Below are 21085 nucleotides of genomic sequence, written 5' to 3' on the forward strand. Positions count from 1 at the left end.
CCAAATCAGATGTAGAAATCATACTTTTTCATATATAGCAAGATTCCATTTCCTCTTTAGACGACTACACTTATTTAGAATCTTTGGAAACCTCTTATACATATATTTGGCAGTTTTGTTTTTCCTGATTTACTTCCTTCTCATACTAATTCCAATTCCAATACTTAGATTTTCCAAATGATGTGGCCAAAACAATATATGTGGCTTTGAGAGAACTGCTCTTTTCACAAATTCCCATCTTCATGTCCTTTTAGCTTGTAAGGTGTGATGCAAAAGAGCATTTTTGGCAAGGCAATTATTTAGTCGTCATACAGCAGAGATAGAACCAGTTATGAGAATTTTGGTCAACTTACTGCAGCAAGAAGTAGAAAGCACAGTTCCTTTATCAGTAGACTTTTAGTAGCATGACCCAAGAGGACAATGTGTATGAGACACAACAAAAATGTATTATTTCAAAATGTGTATTTAATGGCCATTCCATCAAAATCAAGCAGAATCACATTTCAAAAGTAACATATGAAGTCTTATGCATGTGTGTGTATACACACGAGTGCATGCACACACACACTTTTTTATTTTAAGGTGCATTTTCAAGTTTTATTTGGGCTTCATTTCTTCTTGGCTGCCTTAGGTATTCTTGCAGGTATAATTAGCATAGAACCTCTGAGGTTGATAGCTTTTCGTGCACTGAAAGATAAGATCCTAACAACATTGCACATCTTGGCTGTGTCAGAAATCCCAAAAGCCATATGTAACTTCAGAAAACTTAGTAGCAGTCACGAAAGACATTTTCAACATAAAATTTAGGCACTCTATACTTTGGAATAGCCACAAAATATTCCAACAAGAGTTAATGCACTTTGTGGTTACATCTACTCAAAAGATAATTCTCAATTAAAATCTGTAATTATTAAATACCATTTTAAGTTAGAGCTCATTCCATTTTGATAATTACTGTGAACCATTTGCAGCATTGTGTTTTAGTTCAAAGATGCTAAACTACTTCTATTACAGATGCTGGTACTCCTCTTTCATGGTACATTTTTTACAGAAGAACCTACATATTCACTGATAAGCATCTCTGTCCCTACATAATACCTACATAAGAACGCCCCTATTCAACTTCAAAGGTATTTTTGTATTTCCTGCTGTGGTTGTTTTCTTAGCCTGTACAACTTCAGCAAATGGGGGACTTCCTGAAGATCAAGAGCCATTAGCCACATAGCCCTCACTGATTCTTAGGCTGAGTTCATTTCCACAGTCACTTTGTGGCCAAGCATGTTGCCCCATCCCTACTATACCTACAGCTTGTGCTGCTAGACTGACCAGTATGGAGCCAAGGAGAAGGATACTCAAATTTGCCATTGCACTTTGCACAAGTCCAAGGCCACTCAGACTTCGTCTGACTGGAGGCAAAACTTAGTGATCTCTGCAGACTGGTTCTGGGGCTTTCTCCTCCTTGTCTGAAGACTAAAGGGTGGGAATAACACCTGCCTACTGAGATGCCATTAACTCCAGATGACCTTCCTGGTCTTGAACATAATTTAGCATGGTTACAATTCAGAACATGGACGTGAACTAATCCTGTTGAGAATAAGGTGCATTTGCTGAGTACTATACATTTATGTAGCTAAGAAAACAATTAGAAAGCTTTCCAGAATTTTCAGATTACAGTCTGCTAATTGACTCATCATTATTACCAATGACTAGCTTATAAAGATCTATCCAGAGAAACAAATTTGAGACTTATTTGACTCGAAGTCGTGCAGAAAAGAGCACAATAATTTCCCATAGGAGAATTGGGTATTTCATCAGCGGGATCAATGGTAAGTTAATTACACTACTAATGTTTTCTGGCATACGTGAAGAGACAATTAGCATAAGTAAATCATGAGTGAGCTGACAAGTTGCTTAACATTTGTTTCTGTTCATCAGATGACATGTGAGCTTGCTGTTAAGTCTCTGAGTGAGGAGGGATGGGTAGAGAAGGGCATAGGAATGAGGGGTGGTTAACTTCGGTTTCAGCAAATATAATCAGAGCCAGTTAGTATTAGTGGATAAATGTGGATATTAGATGCAAATCAGGTAAGACTCGTTCTATTTTAGAAATTAACCCCACCAAGAAGTGATGGCTGATTTGGGCAATTCACGTGGAATCTAGCCGCCTCTCTTGAGCAAAGAGGGTGAGGTGGTAAATGAAGGTGGATTCTAGCGGAGGCTGCTTTTCATCCTTTCTCAGAGCTTCATATTCCTATGGATATTCTACAACATCTATCTTGTGATCAGGACTGGAGGCTCACGACAGCACAGTTAAGATTACAGTCCCTTTTTGGCATTTTAGAATGGCCACAGCTTGCTCATGTGTCACACCTTCCAGCGTCTCACCATTAACAGCTAAAATCTGATCACCTCGCTTCAACCGGCCGTCATCTGCAGCGGCTCCCTACAAACGAGAGACATTCCAGTTTAATCCAGGACCAAGCAGTCAACAAATAATATTAATATTATGGTGTGCTTATGAAAAAAGCAACTTTAAAAACTACTAGTTGAAGTTATTTCTAGGTAATGTTTTTAAAACCAGGAAAATTAAGAATGTAGAATAATGGTTAAATAGTAACCATAACTATGCATTGTTTAAGTAACATACTTGTAGAAATGTACGAAGTTCACATTTCTTTTAATATAAGTAGGGCCTTCTTTCTTTTTTTTTTTTTTTAAAGATTTTATTTATTTATTCATGAGAGACAGAGAGAGAGAGAGGAGAGAGAGAGAGAGAGAGAGAGAGAGAGAGAGAGACAGGCAGAGGGAGAAGCAGCAGGCTCCATGCAGGGAGCCTGATGTGGGACTTGATCCCGGGTCTCCAGGATCACGCCCTGGGCTGAAGGCAGGCACTAAACCACTAAACCCAGGGATCCCCTGGGGCCTTATTTCAATATTCAGTACTGAATGGAATTCGAATGTCATACTCATGAATACATAATATAGTGACTAAGGCAGAACTGAATCTGGTGTCAGTCTCATTGCCAATACCATCATTATATAGAGTTCCCATTGCATTATTAAGACATCAGCACAGTGGTGATCCATCAAAAGTGTAGCCTCAGGGTGCTTGGGTGGCTCAGTTGGAAGAGAAAGTGACTCTTGATCTTAGGGGTCATGAGTTTGAACTCCACATTGGGTATAAAGATTACTTAAATAAATAGGGACACCTGGGTGGCTCAGTGGTTGAGCATCTGCCTTCAGCTCAGGATGTGATCCCGGAGTTCTGGGATCGAGTCCCACGTCAGGCTCCCTTCATGGAGCCTGCTTCTCCTCCCTCTGCCTATGTCTCTGCCTCTCTCTGTCTCTCGTGAATAAATAAATAAAAAGCTTAAAAAAAAAAAAGATTACTTAAATAAACTTAAAAAAAAGGTAGACTCTAAATGGGGTGAATTGTATGGTATGTGTATTATATCTCAATAAAGTTGTTCTACATAAAAATGCACAAAGTGTAGCATATCTAAAATTTTGCAGTATCATATTCAAAAGCCTCAATGTCATTTATCTTTGATCATTTAGGGTTCTAAATGATTACTTCCATTACATACTCGGTCATGCATGGCTTCTCAAAATGGCACAAAGCAAGTGAAGCTTGGGCTTTTTAAAATTCTATCACCAAGTATCTTAAAATACCATGATATTAGTAGAAATATTTTTGGATGAATAAGGAAAGAAAATAACCTAGAAAATGATTCGTAGGAAGCTTTCTCCTTTTGACTGAAAATCCCTTGAAAAATTAGTGCCAGAAGAGTCCCCTAAATGATGATGAGGTGCTGGGGAAAACAATTAAAGCCCACAGGCACCCTGTCTTGATTGACTCCTTCAGGCGCCAAGCTAAGAGGCACTAACTAGTGCTCCAGAGACCTGTGTCTACCTGCAGCATGAAGGTCCTGAGGGAATGGGTGAATTATCTATAATTTCAAAACTGTGAAAAGGGTGGGATTCTGGTATAAAGGTATAATAAAGAATATTCAAAACCAGGTCTGTACTGGGGGAAATACCAAAATTAAATAACTTGTAACTTCATTCAAATCTTTTTTTTTCTTATAAGAAAGTGTGTTAACTGCAACACAGACAAGATTAAACAACTTGTGGATAAAATCAGAATTACTTAGCTAACTTGATTTTATTAAATGTTACGTGCTAAGATCTAAGGGCTTTAGGAAACCTCAAGTATCTGTGTGGTGTTTTGAAAAGCATGTCAAGTTTTTAAAGTTTTCATTTGCAGACAAGATCAGGCACATTCAGGATGATATGGCGGTAGACTAGTTTGCATTTTCAGCAATGCACAAGAGGATGACCTTTCAACTTTTCAACTTTCTGGGAGGATACATTTTTGCAGGTATTGCTGTGTTTACTTGGTCTTTCCTACTGACCTCTCTAACTTTATCAGTGAAGCATTTGTAGACTAAGTAAAGGAAGGAAGGAAGAAATAAATGATTCACAGACCCATCTAGTTCAGAAATGTGGCTTTACCCACTGGCTGTGTCCCTGACTTGGTCACTTAGCCTTCCGTGATGCTGTAAAATAGGCATTTACTACCTACTTCTCAGCCTGTTCTAAGGATTGAATATACAGCACATGGTATACTCAATAATGATAGTGTAATAAGCTCTAATAGTGATCAAGCTCATGTTTTCAGATTTCACAGTCTCTGAAAAGCTGTTCCCTAAATGCTCAGGATTGTTGTGGTTGTTTTATGGTGATTTCTACTTGGTTTATGGTAAAATCTGGCTGCTGAAAAGGATCAGACCTAAAGCTGGCTTTGATTTAGAAGTTTCCAACCAAACACTTGGAAGAAAATGGAAGGTTCTGATAGCTCGTTAATCAGACTGTCTTAAAAATCCTACACATTTTCAAAGTGCCTGTGCTTCATATTTCTGGAGGAGAAAAAAGACCTTGGTCAAATTAATTTCTTAGTTGAGCAAGAGAATTACTAAAAGAAGCTTAGGGACACTAAAAAGGTCACATTAGGGATCCCTGGGTGGCTCAGCGGTTTAGCCCCTGCCTTCGGCCTAAGGTGTGATCCTGGAGCAGTGGGATTGAGTCCTACATCGGGCTCCCTGCATGGAGCCTGATTTTCCCTCTGCCTGTGTCTATGCTTCTCTCTCTCTCAATCTCTCTCTCTCTCTGTGTGTCTCTCATGAATAAATAAATAACATCTTTAAAAAAAATAAAAAGGCCACATAAAAAGGTCACAGATGCCTGTGGGCATCTGAGATCCAGAAACTTGAGAAGACAAACATGTTAAAGAATATATGATCACTGTTGGGCACCTGGCTGGCTCAGTCAAAAGAGCATGCAGCTCTTGATCTCAGGGTCATGAGTACAAGCCTCACGTTGGTGTGTAGAGATTACTTAAATAAATATTTAAAAAAGTATATGTTCACTGTTAAAAAACATGGAAAACATATAGCTATAGTTTCTACATCCTCAAAATTCCTATGGGGGAAATGTTTAGCTTAGTGTCAAAATTCATTTTTAGAAGGATTTCACCATTAAAAAAAAAACAAACCCAAAAAATCTTTTGCCAGTTTTTGGTTTATTGATTCTCTAAAGAAAACTTTAAAATTTGGATATTTTGGTTTGTTCAAACAAATGAAAAGAGAAAAAGTCTTCAAATGAGATATTATTGTAACAAATGCTATGGAACTATCTAAAAATAATGATAATTGTTTGCAGTGGGATATTCTTTTATCTATTTATTTATTTATTTTTAAAGATTTTATTTATTCATGAGACACACAGAGAGAAAGAGAGGCAGAGACACAGGCATAGGGAGAGGAAGGCTCTATTCAGGGAGCCTGACATGGGACTTGATCCCAGGTCTCCAGGATCAGGCCCTGGGCTGAAGGCAGGGGCTAAACTGCTGATCCACCTGGGCTGCCCGGAATATTCTTTTATTGAGACTGAATTAGATAGACCATTAGCTAGGGCTTTAGAACTTTTTTTTAAAATTCAGAGCTTTTCATTTTTAGGTGTGCCTCACTTTCCAAAGGTTAATTCCTTAAAAAAAGAAAACATATCAAGGATGTTCAGTATTTCTTCTTATGTTACTACTTGCAGAGGTGCTTTCTAAATGAGCACTTTCAATGAGGAACCTTTGAAAAGAGATTCTGTGGGAGCTTCAGTGCATTCATTTGCCCCACTACTTTGTCCCACTGTGATCTGTTGGTGGTTTCTTTCCAAAAACCCACCAGCAATGCATGGCTGTTTCATGCTCAGCTGACCTGACCAAAGTTGCCTGGCCCCAGTCCCACTGTCTATGAGTTGTCAGGAGGGGTACATCGGGTGTGGCCTGCTAACTCTGGGCTGTAGGTCAAAAGACCTGAGGAACTAACCAGTTCTCTGTGTGAACATAGCAGATCCACCTACAGTTATGAAATGAGCAGAGGGTTACAAATATTCTGGAAGGGCTTTATGGAGGCAAAGGCAGGGAAGTAGAATGTGTTTTTCCACTATTCTTACCTATTCTTTGAAAAGCAAAGTATAACAATGGGCCCAAAGAATAATGATTACAACTGCTTCTGGTGTTGTCTTGGGCAAAGGAGGGTCTGTAGGTAGCTTATCCCCTTGGGAATTATTAGACTGGGGCAGCACTGCTATCCAGAATGTTTCTGATCTGCTTTCTCTTTCCCTCTTTTTTTTTTTTTTTTAAAGATTTTTTTAAATTTTTATTTATTTATGATAGTCACAGAGAGAGAGAGAGAGAGAGGCAGAGACACAGGCAGAGGGAGAAGCAGGCTCCATGCACCGGGAGCCCGACGTGGGATTCGATCCCGGGTCTCCAGGATCGCGCCCTGGGCCAAAGGCAGGCGCTAAACCACTGCGCCACCCGGGGATCCCTCTCTTTCCCTCTTTACCCATTACCAGGTCAACAAATGTTTGGTTTGGGAATAACAAGTCTTCTTAATAGGCACCCTAACTGATTGGAATCAGGTGGCTAAATCTGCAGTTGCCTAACGTGTTCTAAAAGGAAATACCAAATGACTTAAGGATTACGTCAGGTCATGATTAGACTCAATTAATAGGTGATAAGAGCTGCACAGGTAGCAGTGAATTTGTTATTTAGTGTATAGTATTGTTTTCTAGAAAGAGTACCTAACTTATTTCTTCTCTTGAAGATCTTTATTTCTTTAGGAAAAAAGCAGTAAGAGGCCATTGGATCAATTAGTAAACAAATGACTGTGATAAAATCAATGAATAAAGTTATACTATCAATACTAAGTCCTTTTCAGAGATATTCAAAATTTATAATAAAATTGAATTCCAACTTTAAAAATCACAGTAAGGTCAAAAATAACTTATCTAAGGGGTGCCTGGCTGGCTTAGTTGAAAGAACATGCGACTCTTGATCTCAGGGTCATGAATTTGAGCCCCATGTTGGGTGTAGAGATTACTTAATAAACTTAAAACAAACAACTTATCTAAGAGCCATCTAGAAGCAGCAGTAGGAATGTACACCATGACCTATCCTATCTAGTACGATGTATTGGTATATTTAGTTCCTTAAAAATACTATTACCCAGTCAGAGTCTAATTTAGTGGCCTGATCCTGCAAGTACTTTAGCAGAGGACTGCAAAAGAGAGAACAACTTAAGTTAAAGCATCTTGAGGTGACTGGTAACAGACAGCCATGAATGCTGCACTGACCCAAGGCTTGTAGGGAGCTTTCTCTGCCACAGCCCGCTGCTGTCATCTTTTCTTGAAGGAGAAAGCCAAACTTATATTCTAGCTCAGAAAAATATTTCCAAAGCCAGCTTCCAAAGAGCATGGCACTGCTCCTTATATTGTGTTCTTGAAAGAAGACACTCTTGAAAATCTACTTTTGTAATAGGGTCCAAAGAACATTACACTTTTTGTAACTCCACTCTTATAAAAGAACTTTTTCACTAGTCTGGTGTGGGAATGCCCTACACAAGGTTAAAATGAAATAAGCATACAAGCACACACCCAGGTATAGCTAGAAGTAAGCAAAGCAAACCACTAAAAAAAAAAAAATCTCACCTAGATTAAAAAAAAAAAGTACAGTAAAAAGGAAAAAAATACCTTTGCAAATATAGTCTTGACATAAATTGGCAGGTCTCCATGGGGACTTCCATAACCCCCTACAATACTAAACCCCAATCCTTCAGAGCCTTTCTCCAAAGTAATAATCTTAGGTGGAGGTGTTCTGAAAACACAATGCACGCTGTTTAATTCAAGAATAGATATTGAGAGGGAATTTCATTTTAATGGAAGAACACAGATTTGAGAGACTTTCATACTGCGAAACTATGAAGGCCAGTTCATGTAATCAAACTCTCAGAGACCAATCTAGAAACTTACATTTCCCATGTCATGTCGGACTAATGAGCAATAGGCCTTTAATGACCTTGATGTTTTAGGGGTTTCTCTTTCATAAAACTGTTTTTTAATTAAAAATAAAGTCATGATGCTGAAGCTGTCAAAGCACCCTTCTTTATGCTTAGTTTTTAACTTTTATGCTTACTGTTTAAAGCTGAATGAGGTCAGTCTGAGTGGCTCAGCGGTTTAGTGCTGCCTTTAGCCCAGGTTGTGATCCTGGAGACCCGGGATCGAGTCCTAGTCGGGCTCCCTGCATGGAGCCTACTTCTCCCTCTGCCTGTGTCTCTGCCTCTCTCTCTCTTTCAATCGCTGTGTCTCTCATGAATAAATAAATAAAATCTTTAAAAAAAATAAAGCTGAATGAAACTGTCTTTATATCCTTAGAGAATGTGTATGGAGCCGGAGAGGTGAGGCATCACCCTAGCTAGTGGGAGACCACCAGTCTGCAGGTGGGCTGCTAGCCAGAACAGGTGACGCCAGCCCAATAGCTCAGTGCGCTGCCGAGTGGCCTCACACACCTCGCCCACTGCTTCCACCCAGGGAACAGGCTGGGAACTCATTCTTCAAAGCCCACCTCCAATATGATGCTTTCCTGACTCCCTTGGGAGAGTTAGCCGATCCTCCTCTGTGCCCCTTTTGCAGTGGGTACAGATTTCCACTATGGCACTCGCTCTACTGTGGCCGGACTTGCTCCTCTACCAGACTATGAACTCCTTAAGTCATCGTCATCTGAGTATTCCCAGCGACCTGCATTGTGCTTGTCACAAGCTCAGGATCATGACTGTGTGCATGCATAGTGAAATCCAGGAGAAAAGAGAGAAACCAAGGACAAGCAAAATGGATAAAGACACTCTGTTTCAAATGGGTAATTTAGATTTTCAAAGTTTCGTCCAGTGTGGAAGTCTGCTCTCTTAGAAATAACATGGCTAAAAATTAAATGATCTATCTATGTGGGCTCAAGTAGTTTAAGCTTCGCGAATGCAAATTTCTTCTTCCCAAATGCCCTTGTCCAAAGGGTAAAAACCTAAAGGCACCCTGGGATCCCAGTCCTTGCCATCTTACTTGTGGGAGGTTCATATTTACATACTAGTAGCCTCACTTGCTTTGTGGCAGCATGCATGTCCGAGAGGCAGAGGCATGTGATACAAACTCGCCCTTTCATGTATTTAACTTGCAAAACTGGGATATGAGCCACCTCTGAATATGCTGTTCTGTCTGACTAGAATAGTCTTCCTTCCCCCCCTTCTCAATTTTGCCCAGCTTATTTTAGGGTTGATTTTCAGCTGGTTCACACTGATACGGGTTGTTTGTTGATGTACTTACTAATTGTTTACAGCAGGCAGTCCATAGTAACTACTGAATGTCCATGCATATAAATTGTTGACTGTTTTGAATGCCATTCCTGCTTATTCTGATTGTTTTAAAACTAAGCCAAAGCATTAGTGTCTCCGGGGACATGCTTTGGTAGAGTTGTACCCCTCTTCCATGGTTTCGCAGGACACTTTGCTTACTTAGCTTTCTCATGGAACTTGGCTCTCCTATACTATCAACTCCTACAAACATGGAGTTATGGGCCTGTTTTTCCAATTCTCTGGCAATTCCTTGAGGACTTGGGGCAATGCCTTCACCTACATTTTTTAAGTTTGAATCCTGAGAACCCAGCACTTGTACAGTATCTGGCCTTCAGAAGGTGCTCAGTATATATCTGCTAAAAATGATGAATTATCCCCTATGGCCAAATGGTAATGATGTCATGAACAAGGCTCTACATTTCATGACTTCATGGCCTTATAAGTATTCTTAGTAATGGTCCACTGGCCAGACATGAATTGGATTCATGGTTCTTCTTTCAAATGCAGCCCCCCTGTTTCTCAGGATAGTGAAATAGGAATCCAAATGTCCAGAGTCATTGTTTTAGAGCTAGGCCCTGGGAGCCACCAAATCATTAGAGACCTTCATAATTGTGCCTCTTCGTGATTAGAGACCGGTTTTCAGGGGGAGAGTGGGGGAAGCAACTCTACTCCTCAGTTGGCAACATCAGATGGAGTTTGCCTCCATTTATCTCACAATTTCAATTTGTTTTAATTTACTTTCATAAAACACTAATAAAAAAAATCTCCAAATGTTAACAGTGGTTGGCTTATAATAAGTAATTTATAAATTCTTTTATGCTAGTGGTTCCCAGCTTGCCAGGAGCTGTGGTTCCTGGCAAAGGAACCAAGATTACAAGGACATCTCTGTATTTACATAGGAATATCAAAGAATGCTAAAGGTGTACTAACTGCTCTTCCTGTAATAGGGTCCTGATTTTTTTTTAAAGGAAAGGGCCATTGTAACTTGAAAATATCATAATTTTATATATATGTCATATTTTAGTAGCATGCATTTATTACTTTCATAATGAGAAAAAAGTAAAAGGAGCTTAGTTTAATATTCTTTCCTCAAGAAAAATAAACTTAAAGGTATCATTTAAGATGTGAAGTGCCAGAAAAAAGTTAGAAATGTCTGTGATCATTAGATCTTTCCAATGAAATATTCCAATCAGTCAATGAGCATTTAGTGAGCATGTACTGGTGACCAGGCACTGGTATTAGGGAGAGGAAGAACTCTAGGCCACATTTCTGAAAGTACGGATGGGCCACCCACCTGTAGCAGAACTGCCCCAGGGAATCCACTGTGGGTCACCTAATCAGTCTCTGAGAATGGGACTGGAGAAATAAGCAATTTTAAATATGCTCCTTAGATATTTAATATGCATATTCCAGTTTGAGAAACATTGCTTTAATGGACAATTATAACTGTAATGACTGGTTTTAATGAAGAATGCCAGCAAGTCTAACAATAAAATTTAATCTCAGAATGAGATTTTAGCTTAGAAAACAGTTCCTTGCATAATAAAGCAGGGAGCACCTGGGTTGAAGAAGGCACTGTGTCAAAGTGACCAGATGCAGGCCCTGTGACAGCAGTCTCTTAAGAAGTTCTACATGGAACAAAGCCTGGACAGGAGTGAGGAAACCTTGGTGTGTTCCGGGAGATTCTCTAGGAGTTAGAAAAGGTAATGTGTATTTCCCCCTCCTCTTCTTTAGAAAGCATACTCTAGATTCTGGAAAAGGTCTCACTGAGCCTTGCCCGCACATGTAATAGGCACTCTGTATCTAGAATACTCACTCTGTGTCTTCTGGATAGTGTTCAGCAGTGGGAGAACCAAGGTGGTAGCCTGTGGACATGTTTTCAAGCTGAGTTGCTATGGCGCTTATATTGGTATCTGCTACAACCTGGCGGGAAAATTAGAACAAGAAAATCCACTGTTAAGTCAGGAGAGAATTAGAAAGACCATTCTATATTCAATGGTTGGTTCTCATCCTGGTCTTATTCAACCTATCTTCAGCATTTGACACAAATGGATTATTCTCTCAAACTGTTTTCTTCATTTGACTTCCATGATACCATACTTTGTTAGTTTACTTTCTATCTGCTGGCCATTCCATCCTACCTCTTAAACCTTGATGGGAGAGCCATAGGGCTTAGTCCTTAAATTTCTTATCTCTCCCATCTAAACATCCCCTTAGCTCATTTTATCTCATCTCATCTCATCTCATCTCATCTCATCTCATGCTACTTGATAATTTAAATACCATCTGTGTAATGGTAATTCCTGAATCTGCATCTTTAGTATCAGCCTCTTAACTTGCGATCTATCTATCCAATCACCAATGAGTGGGATCTCCAGCAGGTAATCTCAAAGCTAACAAGTCTAGCACTGAGCCTACCCCTTCAGACTTCTGGTCTTGTAGCCTTTCTCATTTCAGGAAACAACAACTTCATTCTTTCAGTTTCAGCAAATACCTTGGTGTTGTTCTTGACTCCTCTTTCTCTTATTTTTTTTTTAAAGATTTTATTTATTTATTCATGAGAGATAAACAGAGAGAGAGAGGCAGAGACACAGGCAGAGGGAGAAGCAGGCTCCATGCAAGGAGCCCGATGTGGGACTCGATCCCAGGTCTCCAGGATCACACCCTGGGCTGCAGGCGGCGCTAAACCGCTGAGTCACCCAGGCTGCCCTCCTCTTTTTCTTACAGCCCACATTTAGTCTTCATAAAATTCTATTGGTCTTTCTACACAATCTTATCTTGCCTAGAGTTTTACAAAAGTCTCCCCTCCACTTTTTATTTTTTATTTATTTTTTATTTATTTTTTTAAAGATTTGCAAGTTTCTTTTTTTTTTTTTTAATTTTTATTTATTTATGATAGTCACACAGAGAGAGAGAGAGGCAGAAACACAGGCAGAGGGAGAAGCAGGCTCCATGCACCGGGAGCCCGACGTGGGATTCGATCCCGGCTCTCCAGGATCGCGCCCTGGGCCAAAGGCAGGCGCCAAACCGCTGCGCCACCCAGGGATCCCTCCCCTCCACTTTTTAAAAAGATTTTATTTATTTATTCATGAAAGACAGACAGAGTGAGAGAGAGAGAGAGGGAGACAGAGACAGAGGCAGAAGCAGGATCCTCTCAGAAAGCCTGATGTGGGACTTGATCCTTGAACCAGGATCACGCCCTGAGCCAAAGGCAGATGCTCAACCCCTAAGCCACCCAGGGGTCCCATATAAAAGCCTCCTTGATAGTCTCCCTGCTACACACAGCCCCTCCCTGAACTCACTCCATAGCAGCCAGAATGGTCCTCTTCAAATATAGATTATTTCTTCTGCTTAAAACTGTCCAACAGAAACCCAACTCCCTAGGATCACAAGCTTACGTCCGTATTACGACCCACAAGGTCATCTTCAGGTGACCTGCCCAGTTATGTCTCTGCCTTCTGCTCTTAACATTTTCTTCCAAAGCCACACTGGCCTCCTCGCTGTTCCTCTAACATGCCAGAGGCATTTCCACCTCAGTGCTTTGCAAGTGCTCTGCCTTTTGCCTGGAGCACTGAGTTCAGCATCTGCATGGTCAGCTCCTTCATTTCCCTCAGGTCCTTGGCCACTGTAACTAAAATTTCCATACCAACACCCAGCCCAACATTTCATACCCTCCTCTGCCTTGTGTTCCCTTCTTACACCATTACTAATAAACTGTATATATTTTACCTTATTTATTTTACTGTCTGCCACTTTATATTAGAGTATGAGAGCATGAAGCTTGTCTGTTTCATTCACTACTGCATCCTCATTATCTACAATAGTGCCTGGCATGTAGTAGATGTTCATTTAATATTTGGTGAATGAAAGAAAGAATGAATATCTCTGACTCCCTATTTTTTTTTTTTAAGATTTTATTTATTCATGAGAGACACAATGAGAGGCAGAGACATAAGCAGAGGGAGAAGCAGGCTCCATGAAGGGAGCCCGATGTGGGACTCGATCCCGGGACCACGGGATATGTCCCAGCCAAGGGCAGGTGCTCAACCACTGAGCCACCCAGGCATCCCTATTCTTTGTTTTTTACATGGTTCCAAACAATCGTACCTGACATGTAAACATTCACTTTATATTTGTAATTTGCAAATAACACTCAAAAGCATTAGGAAACAATATGGTATGACTCTAACAGCTCATATTAGGATACAGGAAGTTCTGGAGTTCAGTTTCTGCCATTTTAATGGTGCTGTGCTTGAATTCCAGCCTCCTCATCTATTGGATGGGAATCATAAAAGCCTGCCTTGTAGGCTTAGCTTGGCGATGTCTTCCATCTCTACTAGTTCAGAACTTCTTTCTCGAGAGCTTCTGGGCTATTCGTGCTTCTGATCAATGTTTCTTCTTCCAGGTTCTAATAGTCAGTGCACCATTAAGTGTGGAGTGAGGGACATGGCACTAATGCAAAGCAACTGGATTCGACTGCAGTTTCAGAATAAGCCAACAGAGGGCACGGCTGCCTAAATTGCTAAGCTTAGCTGCATCTGATAATGACAAGGAAATCAAAAGGCCAGCCCTGGTGAGTCAGAACACATTTTGGTGAAGCATCCTAAACTGAAGGAAAATACAGCTGTGTGTAAGCTATGGCATCTTCTGGAAATCCCATCATACACAGAATGGCTAAATGAACCGGGCAAATATTTAGGATAAGAGACAAAGAAGAAAAGACAGATTCTCCTGGACCACAAGAGCTCCTCTCTGCTTTCCACTTTTTCACTCTCCCCACAGCTCACGTATCAGAGAAGTTGTCTTTGCATATGACCTCTGTAATCTCAACCTACACTATCATCTTCATGAACCACTCCTTTCCAGCAGGCATCCCCATTACCAGACCTAAACTTCTATGACACACTTTCTGGCCTTCCTTCTGCAACTGGGGCCCACTTTTCCAGCTCTTGGCTATCCTACTCACCTTTGTGGCTCAGTCCTGGGCCCAATTCCCACATGCATACTCAGGGTCTAGGTGACAACATATACATTCCCATAGCTTTAAATGCCAACAAGGTGATGAAAATTCCCAGCCTCATCTGCTATATCCAATTGCCAACTTACCATCTACATTAACCAAATTCAAACTCTTGATCCAACAACCATTTTTCAATTCATTTTCCCCTCTGAGTAGATGGCACCTCTGGCTATCTGATTAGAAATGTGCTAGGTGTAATTTTGAAAATAATTGATCGCTGGCTGTTGATGACTAATTAGAAAGGATGCCGGGATACTAACCACACAGGAGCTTAGTCTCTGAATATCAACCTGATACATCCCTCTCTCACCTGCCATATATAATCTACCACAAAGTCCTCTGGATTTTACCTCTAAAATACCTCTAAAATCTGTTTCCTTTTTGCCTTGATGGTGACCAGCCTAATAAATTTATCATCAGGGCAGCCTCCGTGGTGCAGCGGTTTAGCACCGCCTTCAGCCCAGGGCATGATCCTGGAGACCTGGGATCGAGTCCCACGTCAGGCTCTCTGTAGGATGCCTGCTTCTCCCTCTGCCTGTGTCTCTTCCTATCTCTCTTTCTGTCTCTATGAATAAATAAATAAAATCTTTCAAAAAAAACTTAAAATAAAATAAAACTTAAAATAAATTATCATCAACTGCCTTTTAACAGGCATCCCCCTCATCCTCTTCCAATCTCTCTTCTATACAACAGCTAGTTATCTTTTTCAGTATGAAATGGATAATGGCACTCCCCTACTTAAAACCTCTCAGTGGTACTTGGAATAAAATCCAGACTCCCTAGTTATACACACAAAGGCCCTCCCATAGTCTGCTCCTCTAATCCCATCAATCTCCACTCCACCCCACATTCCAGTTCTCTCTGCCCAGAATTCTCTCTTCCCCCCCTCAGAAAACAGCTGGCCTGTTATTAGCTTAAAAGTCACTTTCCTTATATAAGCCTTCTTTATTACTACTGCTTAAATTGATGTCTCCTGTTTTCCTTTCCATAGCACTCTCAAAATATTTCTTATGAATTGTGATGATACATATTTGTGTGACTGTTAATGGGTCTCCCCCACGTCCCCATTACAGGATTGATGAGGATAAGGACTGCTTCTCAGTATTAACATGCTTGGCACACAAGATGCTTAATGAGTATTTGTGGAGTGAATGAATCCAAAACCTTCCTAAGGAATAGGGATTATGGGACTCAATTTTCTGAATTTCCACAGAACAGACTGAAACTGTTGGAGGTTACAAGGAGATTGGTTTTGGGTCCTTTTAAGGAGAAAAAAAAATCTAATGAGGCAGTTACAAAATGGAATGGCACAGCTTGTTAGGACATGAGCATCCTGCTAAAGCAATCATTCAAATAGAGGCTCAAAATCTATCAATTCAGAATATAGTAAAGGAGATTCCTGTATTTGGTGGGAATTTGGACTTGGACTCTCAGCTGACCATGAAACAGACCATCCATTATGGGGCTGAGGGAGAAAGTCAGTAAAATACTTTTTCTAAGGTACCTTCAAAAACCAAGACCTGATGGCAACCTCCTTTCTTTTCCCATTTGTTCAATATTTAACAGCACCACGACTACCAAATATCCAAGCACTTACTGTATGCTAAGCACTCTCCTGAGTCCCTGCCAAGGTAGGTACCACTATTATTTCTGAATTTTAGACAGATGAACCTGGGGCAGAAAGGTTAAGTAATTTTCCCAAGGTCAGTTAAGGAGTGAAGCCTGGATTAATTTCCATGTCATTTCACTCTAAAACCTTGTGCTCTTAGTCTTATGCAGTGTTGAGGGTATAGACCTGGTCTTGGACCTTCACACCAGGCAATGACTCATGCTGCACATGATTAAGGACAGGCTAGATATGATGTCAGGGAGGAAGAGGGGCAGAGAGATAGTTGAACAAGCAGTTGCAAATGGAGCAGATCATATCGCATGTGGTTGGCAACAGGAGGGAAAACTTCCTCACCCTCACAGAGTATGACAAGAAAGGCTCACGGCATGGGAGACATATGCCCATGGATATTCCAGGATAGTTTTTTAACTTGTAGATAGACAATAAACTTTAAGAGTCCATGAAATCAGCCATATAAATTGTGAAACGAAAGTCACAGTTCTATTTGGGTAAAAATTACTTTTTTTTTTTTTTATTGAGCTAGAGAATATAAAAACACTTCTTTTTAAAAAATAGTTATTTATTTGAGAGAGAGAAAGAAAGCACACAAGCAAGGAGAGAGGTGGAGGGGAGAGGGAGGGAGTAGTTTCCTCACTGAGCAGGGAGCCTGACACAGGCTCAATCACAGGACCCTGGGATCATGACCTGAGCTGAATGAAGGCAGATGCTTAACTGACTGAGCCACCCAAGCACCCCTATAAAACACTATTTTGGAGAAAAACTCACATCCCTCCAAGATCTGAAGGCCTCTGTTCACCTCCAACCCTGAAATAAAAAGGGCCTCCCAGCCACTGATTATATTAAATCCTAGGGGCTTACCTAGGATCCTTGGAACTGTTCAAGTTCCTATTTGGTAGGAGTGGAAGCCAGAAGCTAGTTGGGAAATGTGAAGGATTTTCACTGATGAGTCTTTTGTAGAAAGGAAGGAGAACATAAACTCATCACCCCTAGAATGACTTTATAGCCCCAAGGCATTTGTATTCACCATCCTGATCTCAGAGTTGATTGGTCTTCCCAGGGATTGACTTGTGAAAGATGATAATCTGATCTTGGAAGGGTGTGTATGTTCAGCTGGGTATAAATCCAAGAGATGTGGCCTATGAGTCTTAGTTTGGTCCTGCATCTGAAGTTCTCTTCTGCCATCAACACCAGGGACTGAACAACATGGAGGTAGGCTGGGAAAGGTCTATTTATGCATTTTGAAGAAGGGAGAAGGCAAACAAATGGGAAGGTTACTAATTTTTAATTTTATTTTTAGATTTTATTTGAGAGAGAGAGAGTGTGTGTGTGTGTAAGAGTATGAGAGAGCACAAGAGAGCATGCATGAGCAGGGAGGAGAGGTAGAGGGAGACTCCTCACTGAGCAAGGAGACTGATGCAGGACTCCATCCCAGGACCCTGGGATCATGACTCAAGCCAAAGGCAGAAACTTAACTGACTGAGCCACCCTTTACTCATTAAAAAATAAAATAAAATAAATCTAGAACTCCTAGGTACAAACTTCTGTGGTAGGTTCTGAGGATAGAGATGGGAGTAGAGGAAACCAAAGGAGTGCAGATGCGTTCCTTCCCTCCAACAGACAGGCTTGCCATTGATGTTATCTAGTGTGGGGGGCAAATATGAACACATGCTGTTCAAAGTGGAGAAAAGTGTGGTGGGGGGGAAGGATAGGGTTTCTGGGTAAAGCAAAGAAGGCTTTGAGGTCCTCAGACAATAGGTACAAGGTCTGTGCAACTTGAATATGTGGTTCTAAGTTTATGTTCTTTAGTGCTGCACACAGTGCTGCTACATATATCTTGGGTGATTCTTTAGGACAATTAGATGTGGAAGTGCTGGGTGGTAGGTATGCACAGAGAAAATTTAATCTTCTGAAGCTGCACGTGGCTGCAGCAGTTTAAACTGGACTTTAGTGAAAGTACTTTGTGTCCTTACCTTCTTCCCAACCTTGTTATGATCAGACATTTACTAAGTGCCTACCTGAGGAGAGGGAGGCCACTGGTCTGAAGGAAGATGAGGAGGAAATCCCTGTACCAGAAGTGGAGACATGTGAAGTGAAAGAGAAGGAGGAAGCCACTCTACCTGAGAGGAGAGAGACTCATGAAATGAAAGAGGAGGAAGTCACTCCACTTGAGAAGGGGGAGACTCATGAAATGAAAAAGAATGAGGGAGCCTCTCTACCTGAGAGGAGGACTTGTGAAATGAAGGATGGGGAAGAAGCTCTACTCTCTGAGTCTAATGAAAAAATGGAGACCTTTGAATCAGTGGAAGAGGAAGAACCAATAAGGATGTTTCCCCCTCCAACTCCTCTTGCCCCTCACAACCTGTTTCCTCCTCCAACTCCCCTTGCCCCTCACTCTGTATTTCCCCCTCCAACTCCTCTTGCCTTTGAATCAGTGGAAGAAGAACCAATAAGGATGTTTCCTCCTCCAACTGCCCCTGCTCCTCACTCCGTATTTCCCCCTCCAACTCCCCTTGCCCCTCACAATGTGTTTCCCTCTCCAAATGGATTTCCTCATCAAACTGTATTTTCCCCTTCAAGAGGGTATTTGTTCTGATATACTTTCTCATGGCTTGGTTTCTTGTGGCATTTAATAAGCAAAACTAATTCAGTCAATTACATGTTCTATATTGAATGATGTATGTCTAATACTTTTCTAATGAGTAATAAAGCACAGGTTTTTATTGCACAGGACCCTGGGATGAGTACCTTTCCTTAAAAATAGGTTTGAGGGATTGCTTAGGAGAATTGAAGTTGGAATATCTTCCAGATAAGGATTATCACAATGCACAAAAGCTTGAGCTCCTTGCTTAGAACTTTACTGAGCTGCTGATCGTGTAGAAGAGTAAGATTAGCCCTTAGATTTGTTAGGACTCAAATCTTGCAGTACAAAATACAAACTCAGCACTCACATCCAACCTGGATCCTAGATCCATAGTGTGTATGCTGAAAACCAACAGGAAGGCTGTCAGGTTGAGGTGATCTCTGAGAAAGCTGGCATCTTACAATGGGGCACAGAGGAGAATAATCAAAAGCTTGCCTTGTCCTACACCTGGAATTTGGTGTAACTTAATGAAATAAAAAGTACATCTGCTTCAAGTTTTTATTTAGAATTGAATGACACTGATTCCAGTGATGACATAATATATTGACTTCAATATATCTGTTTTAAAAATATAATGGTCAAATGTTTTGGAGTGAAAGAAGGAACAGAGTGATTGCTAGTCACATCACCACCTAGTGGCACATACTTTAAGTGCCACCTGGAAAACCACTCCACTTCCAGGTTTTGTCTTTGGTTTTTTTGAAGATTTTATTTATTTGAGGGAGAGTGAACAAGAGAGGAGCAGTGAGAAGGGCAGAGGGAGAGGAAGAAGCAGACTCCCCACTGAGCATAAAGCCTGAAGTGGGGCTCCATCACAGGTCTCCGGGATCATGACCTGAGCTGAAGGCAGACACTTAACCCACTGAGCCACCCAGGCATCCCCACTTCCAGGGTTTTAAAAACATTAGCATCTGCTGACCTCAAGCCTATGCTATAAAAGTAATAAAATACCATTTATCCAATGCTTACCATTGGCAATCCACTGTTTTTATTAAACATTGCATCTCACTTAAATCTCACAGCAACCTTGGAAGAAAGGTGCTATGATTCCTATTTATTGAAAACGTGAGTTAAGTGAGAGGACTCACACAACACACAACTTTCTGACACTAAAGCCTACTTGTTCTGTAGGAAGTTCTAGAACTTCCACTGGTCTTCATTTCAACGTTAAACCTTGAGCTCTTTGTCCTTTTCCTGGAGCTTACCACTCCCTTCCTGGCATTACTTTGGCTTTCTATCCATCATGACCTCCATAGATCAGCTGCTTACATATTAGAAACACCTGGGAAGCTTTAGCCTTTCTCAAAATCCATGCATGCCACTCCCCAGACCAGAAACCACTCCTTTAATGATCCATGTGCCTTTAGATGCTTGCCCTGCACCCTCCATCACACACCTTTTCCATTCCTAACCCAATCCATCTTTCTCTAGTAGAATTTGTCTGGATTAAATTGGTAACTGTGATAAGTTCTCTATAAATTCATATCTTAACTTGATCAGCATAGCTCAGCAACCCATTCAACGTGACCCAACACTTATTAGGCTAGGCCCTGTGCTAGGGGCACAGACATTACTTTAGATAAATTTATGGTCTCAGGGGGAAATGACCCCAGGCACTCCCTACTCTTCAACTTCTTGGTTGGAGAGTTTTTTTTTTTTTTTTTCTTTTTAAGATTTTATTTTGAGAGAGCACAAGTGACAGGAGAGGAAGAAGCAGATTCCCTGCTGAGCGGGGAGCCTGATGCGGGGCTCAATTCCAGGACCCCGGGATCATGACCTGAGCCAAAGGCAGATGCTTATCTGACTGAGCAACCCAGACATGCCGGTTGGAGAGTTTCTAAACAAAGGATTTCACAAGATTTATCAAGAGGGGATGAAGGTTGATTAACATGGATATTCCAGCCATGGAGAATAACATGCTTTACTCTCTAAATAAGCACCACTCCAGTGGGTCTCAGGTTGGCCTCTGATCTGACTGCAGAATCAGTAATCATCACTACAATTTTTTTTTTCAAATTTTTTTTCTTTTAAAGATATCCCTACACCCAAAATGGGGC

The 21085-nt window shown here is 40.9% G+C and overlaps 1 protein-coding gene across 9 annotated transcripts in view; it reads right to left on the reverse strand.

The window, feature by feature from the left end:
• Positions 1 to 445: 445 nt before the first annotated feature.
• The window catches only part of PATJ (PATJ crumbs cell polarity complex component), a 355573-nt gene continuing 334933 nt past the window's right edge, over positions 446 to 21085 (reverse strand). For 6 of the 9 annotated variants that reach the window (XM_049110354.1, XM_049110355.1, XM_025427865.3 and 3 more), the window contains 3 exons: positions 11554 to 11660; positions 8089 to 8212; positions 446 to 2443 (listed from right to left, as the gene is read on the reverse strand). In XM_049110354.1, coding sequence (XP_048966311.1) covers positions 2297 to 2443; positions 8089 to 8212; positions 11554 to 11660 — 378 coding nt within the window. In that variant the 3' untranslated portion in view covers positions 446 to 2296. The remainder of the gene's footprint in view (positions 2444 to 8088; positions 8213 to 11553; positions 11661 to 21085) is intronic. The other 3 variants (XM_025427867.3, XM_035715868.2, XM_025427866.3) reach the window with 1 other exon arrangement.

Source organism: Canis lupus, chromosome 5 (genome assembly GCF_003254725.2).
Source record: "Canis lupus dingo isolate Sandy chromosome 5, ASM325472v2, whole genome shotgun sequence".
In the NCBI taxonomy this organism is placed as follows: domain Eukaryota; kingdom Metazoa; phylum Chordata; class Mammalia; order Carnivora; family Canidae; genus Canis; species Canis lupus.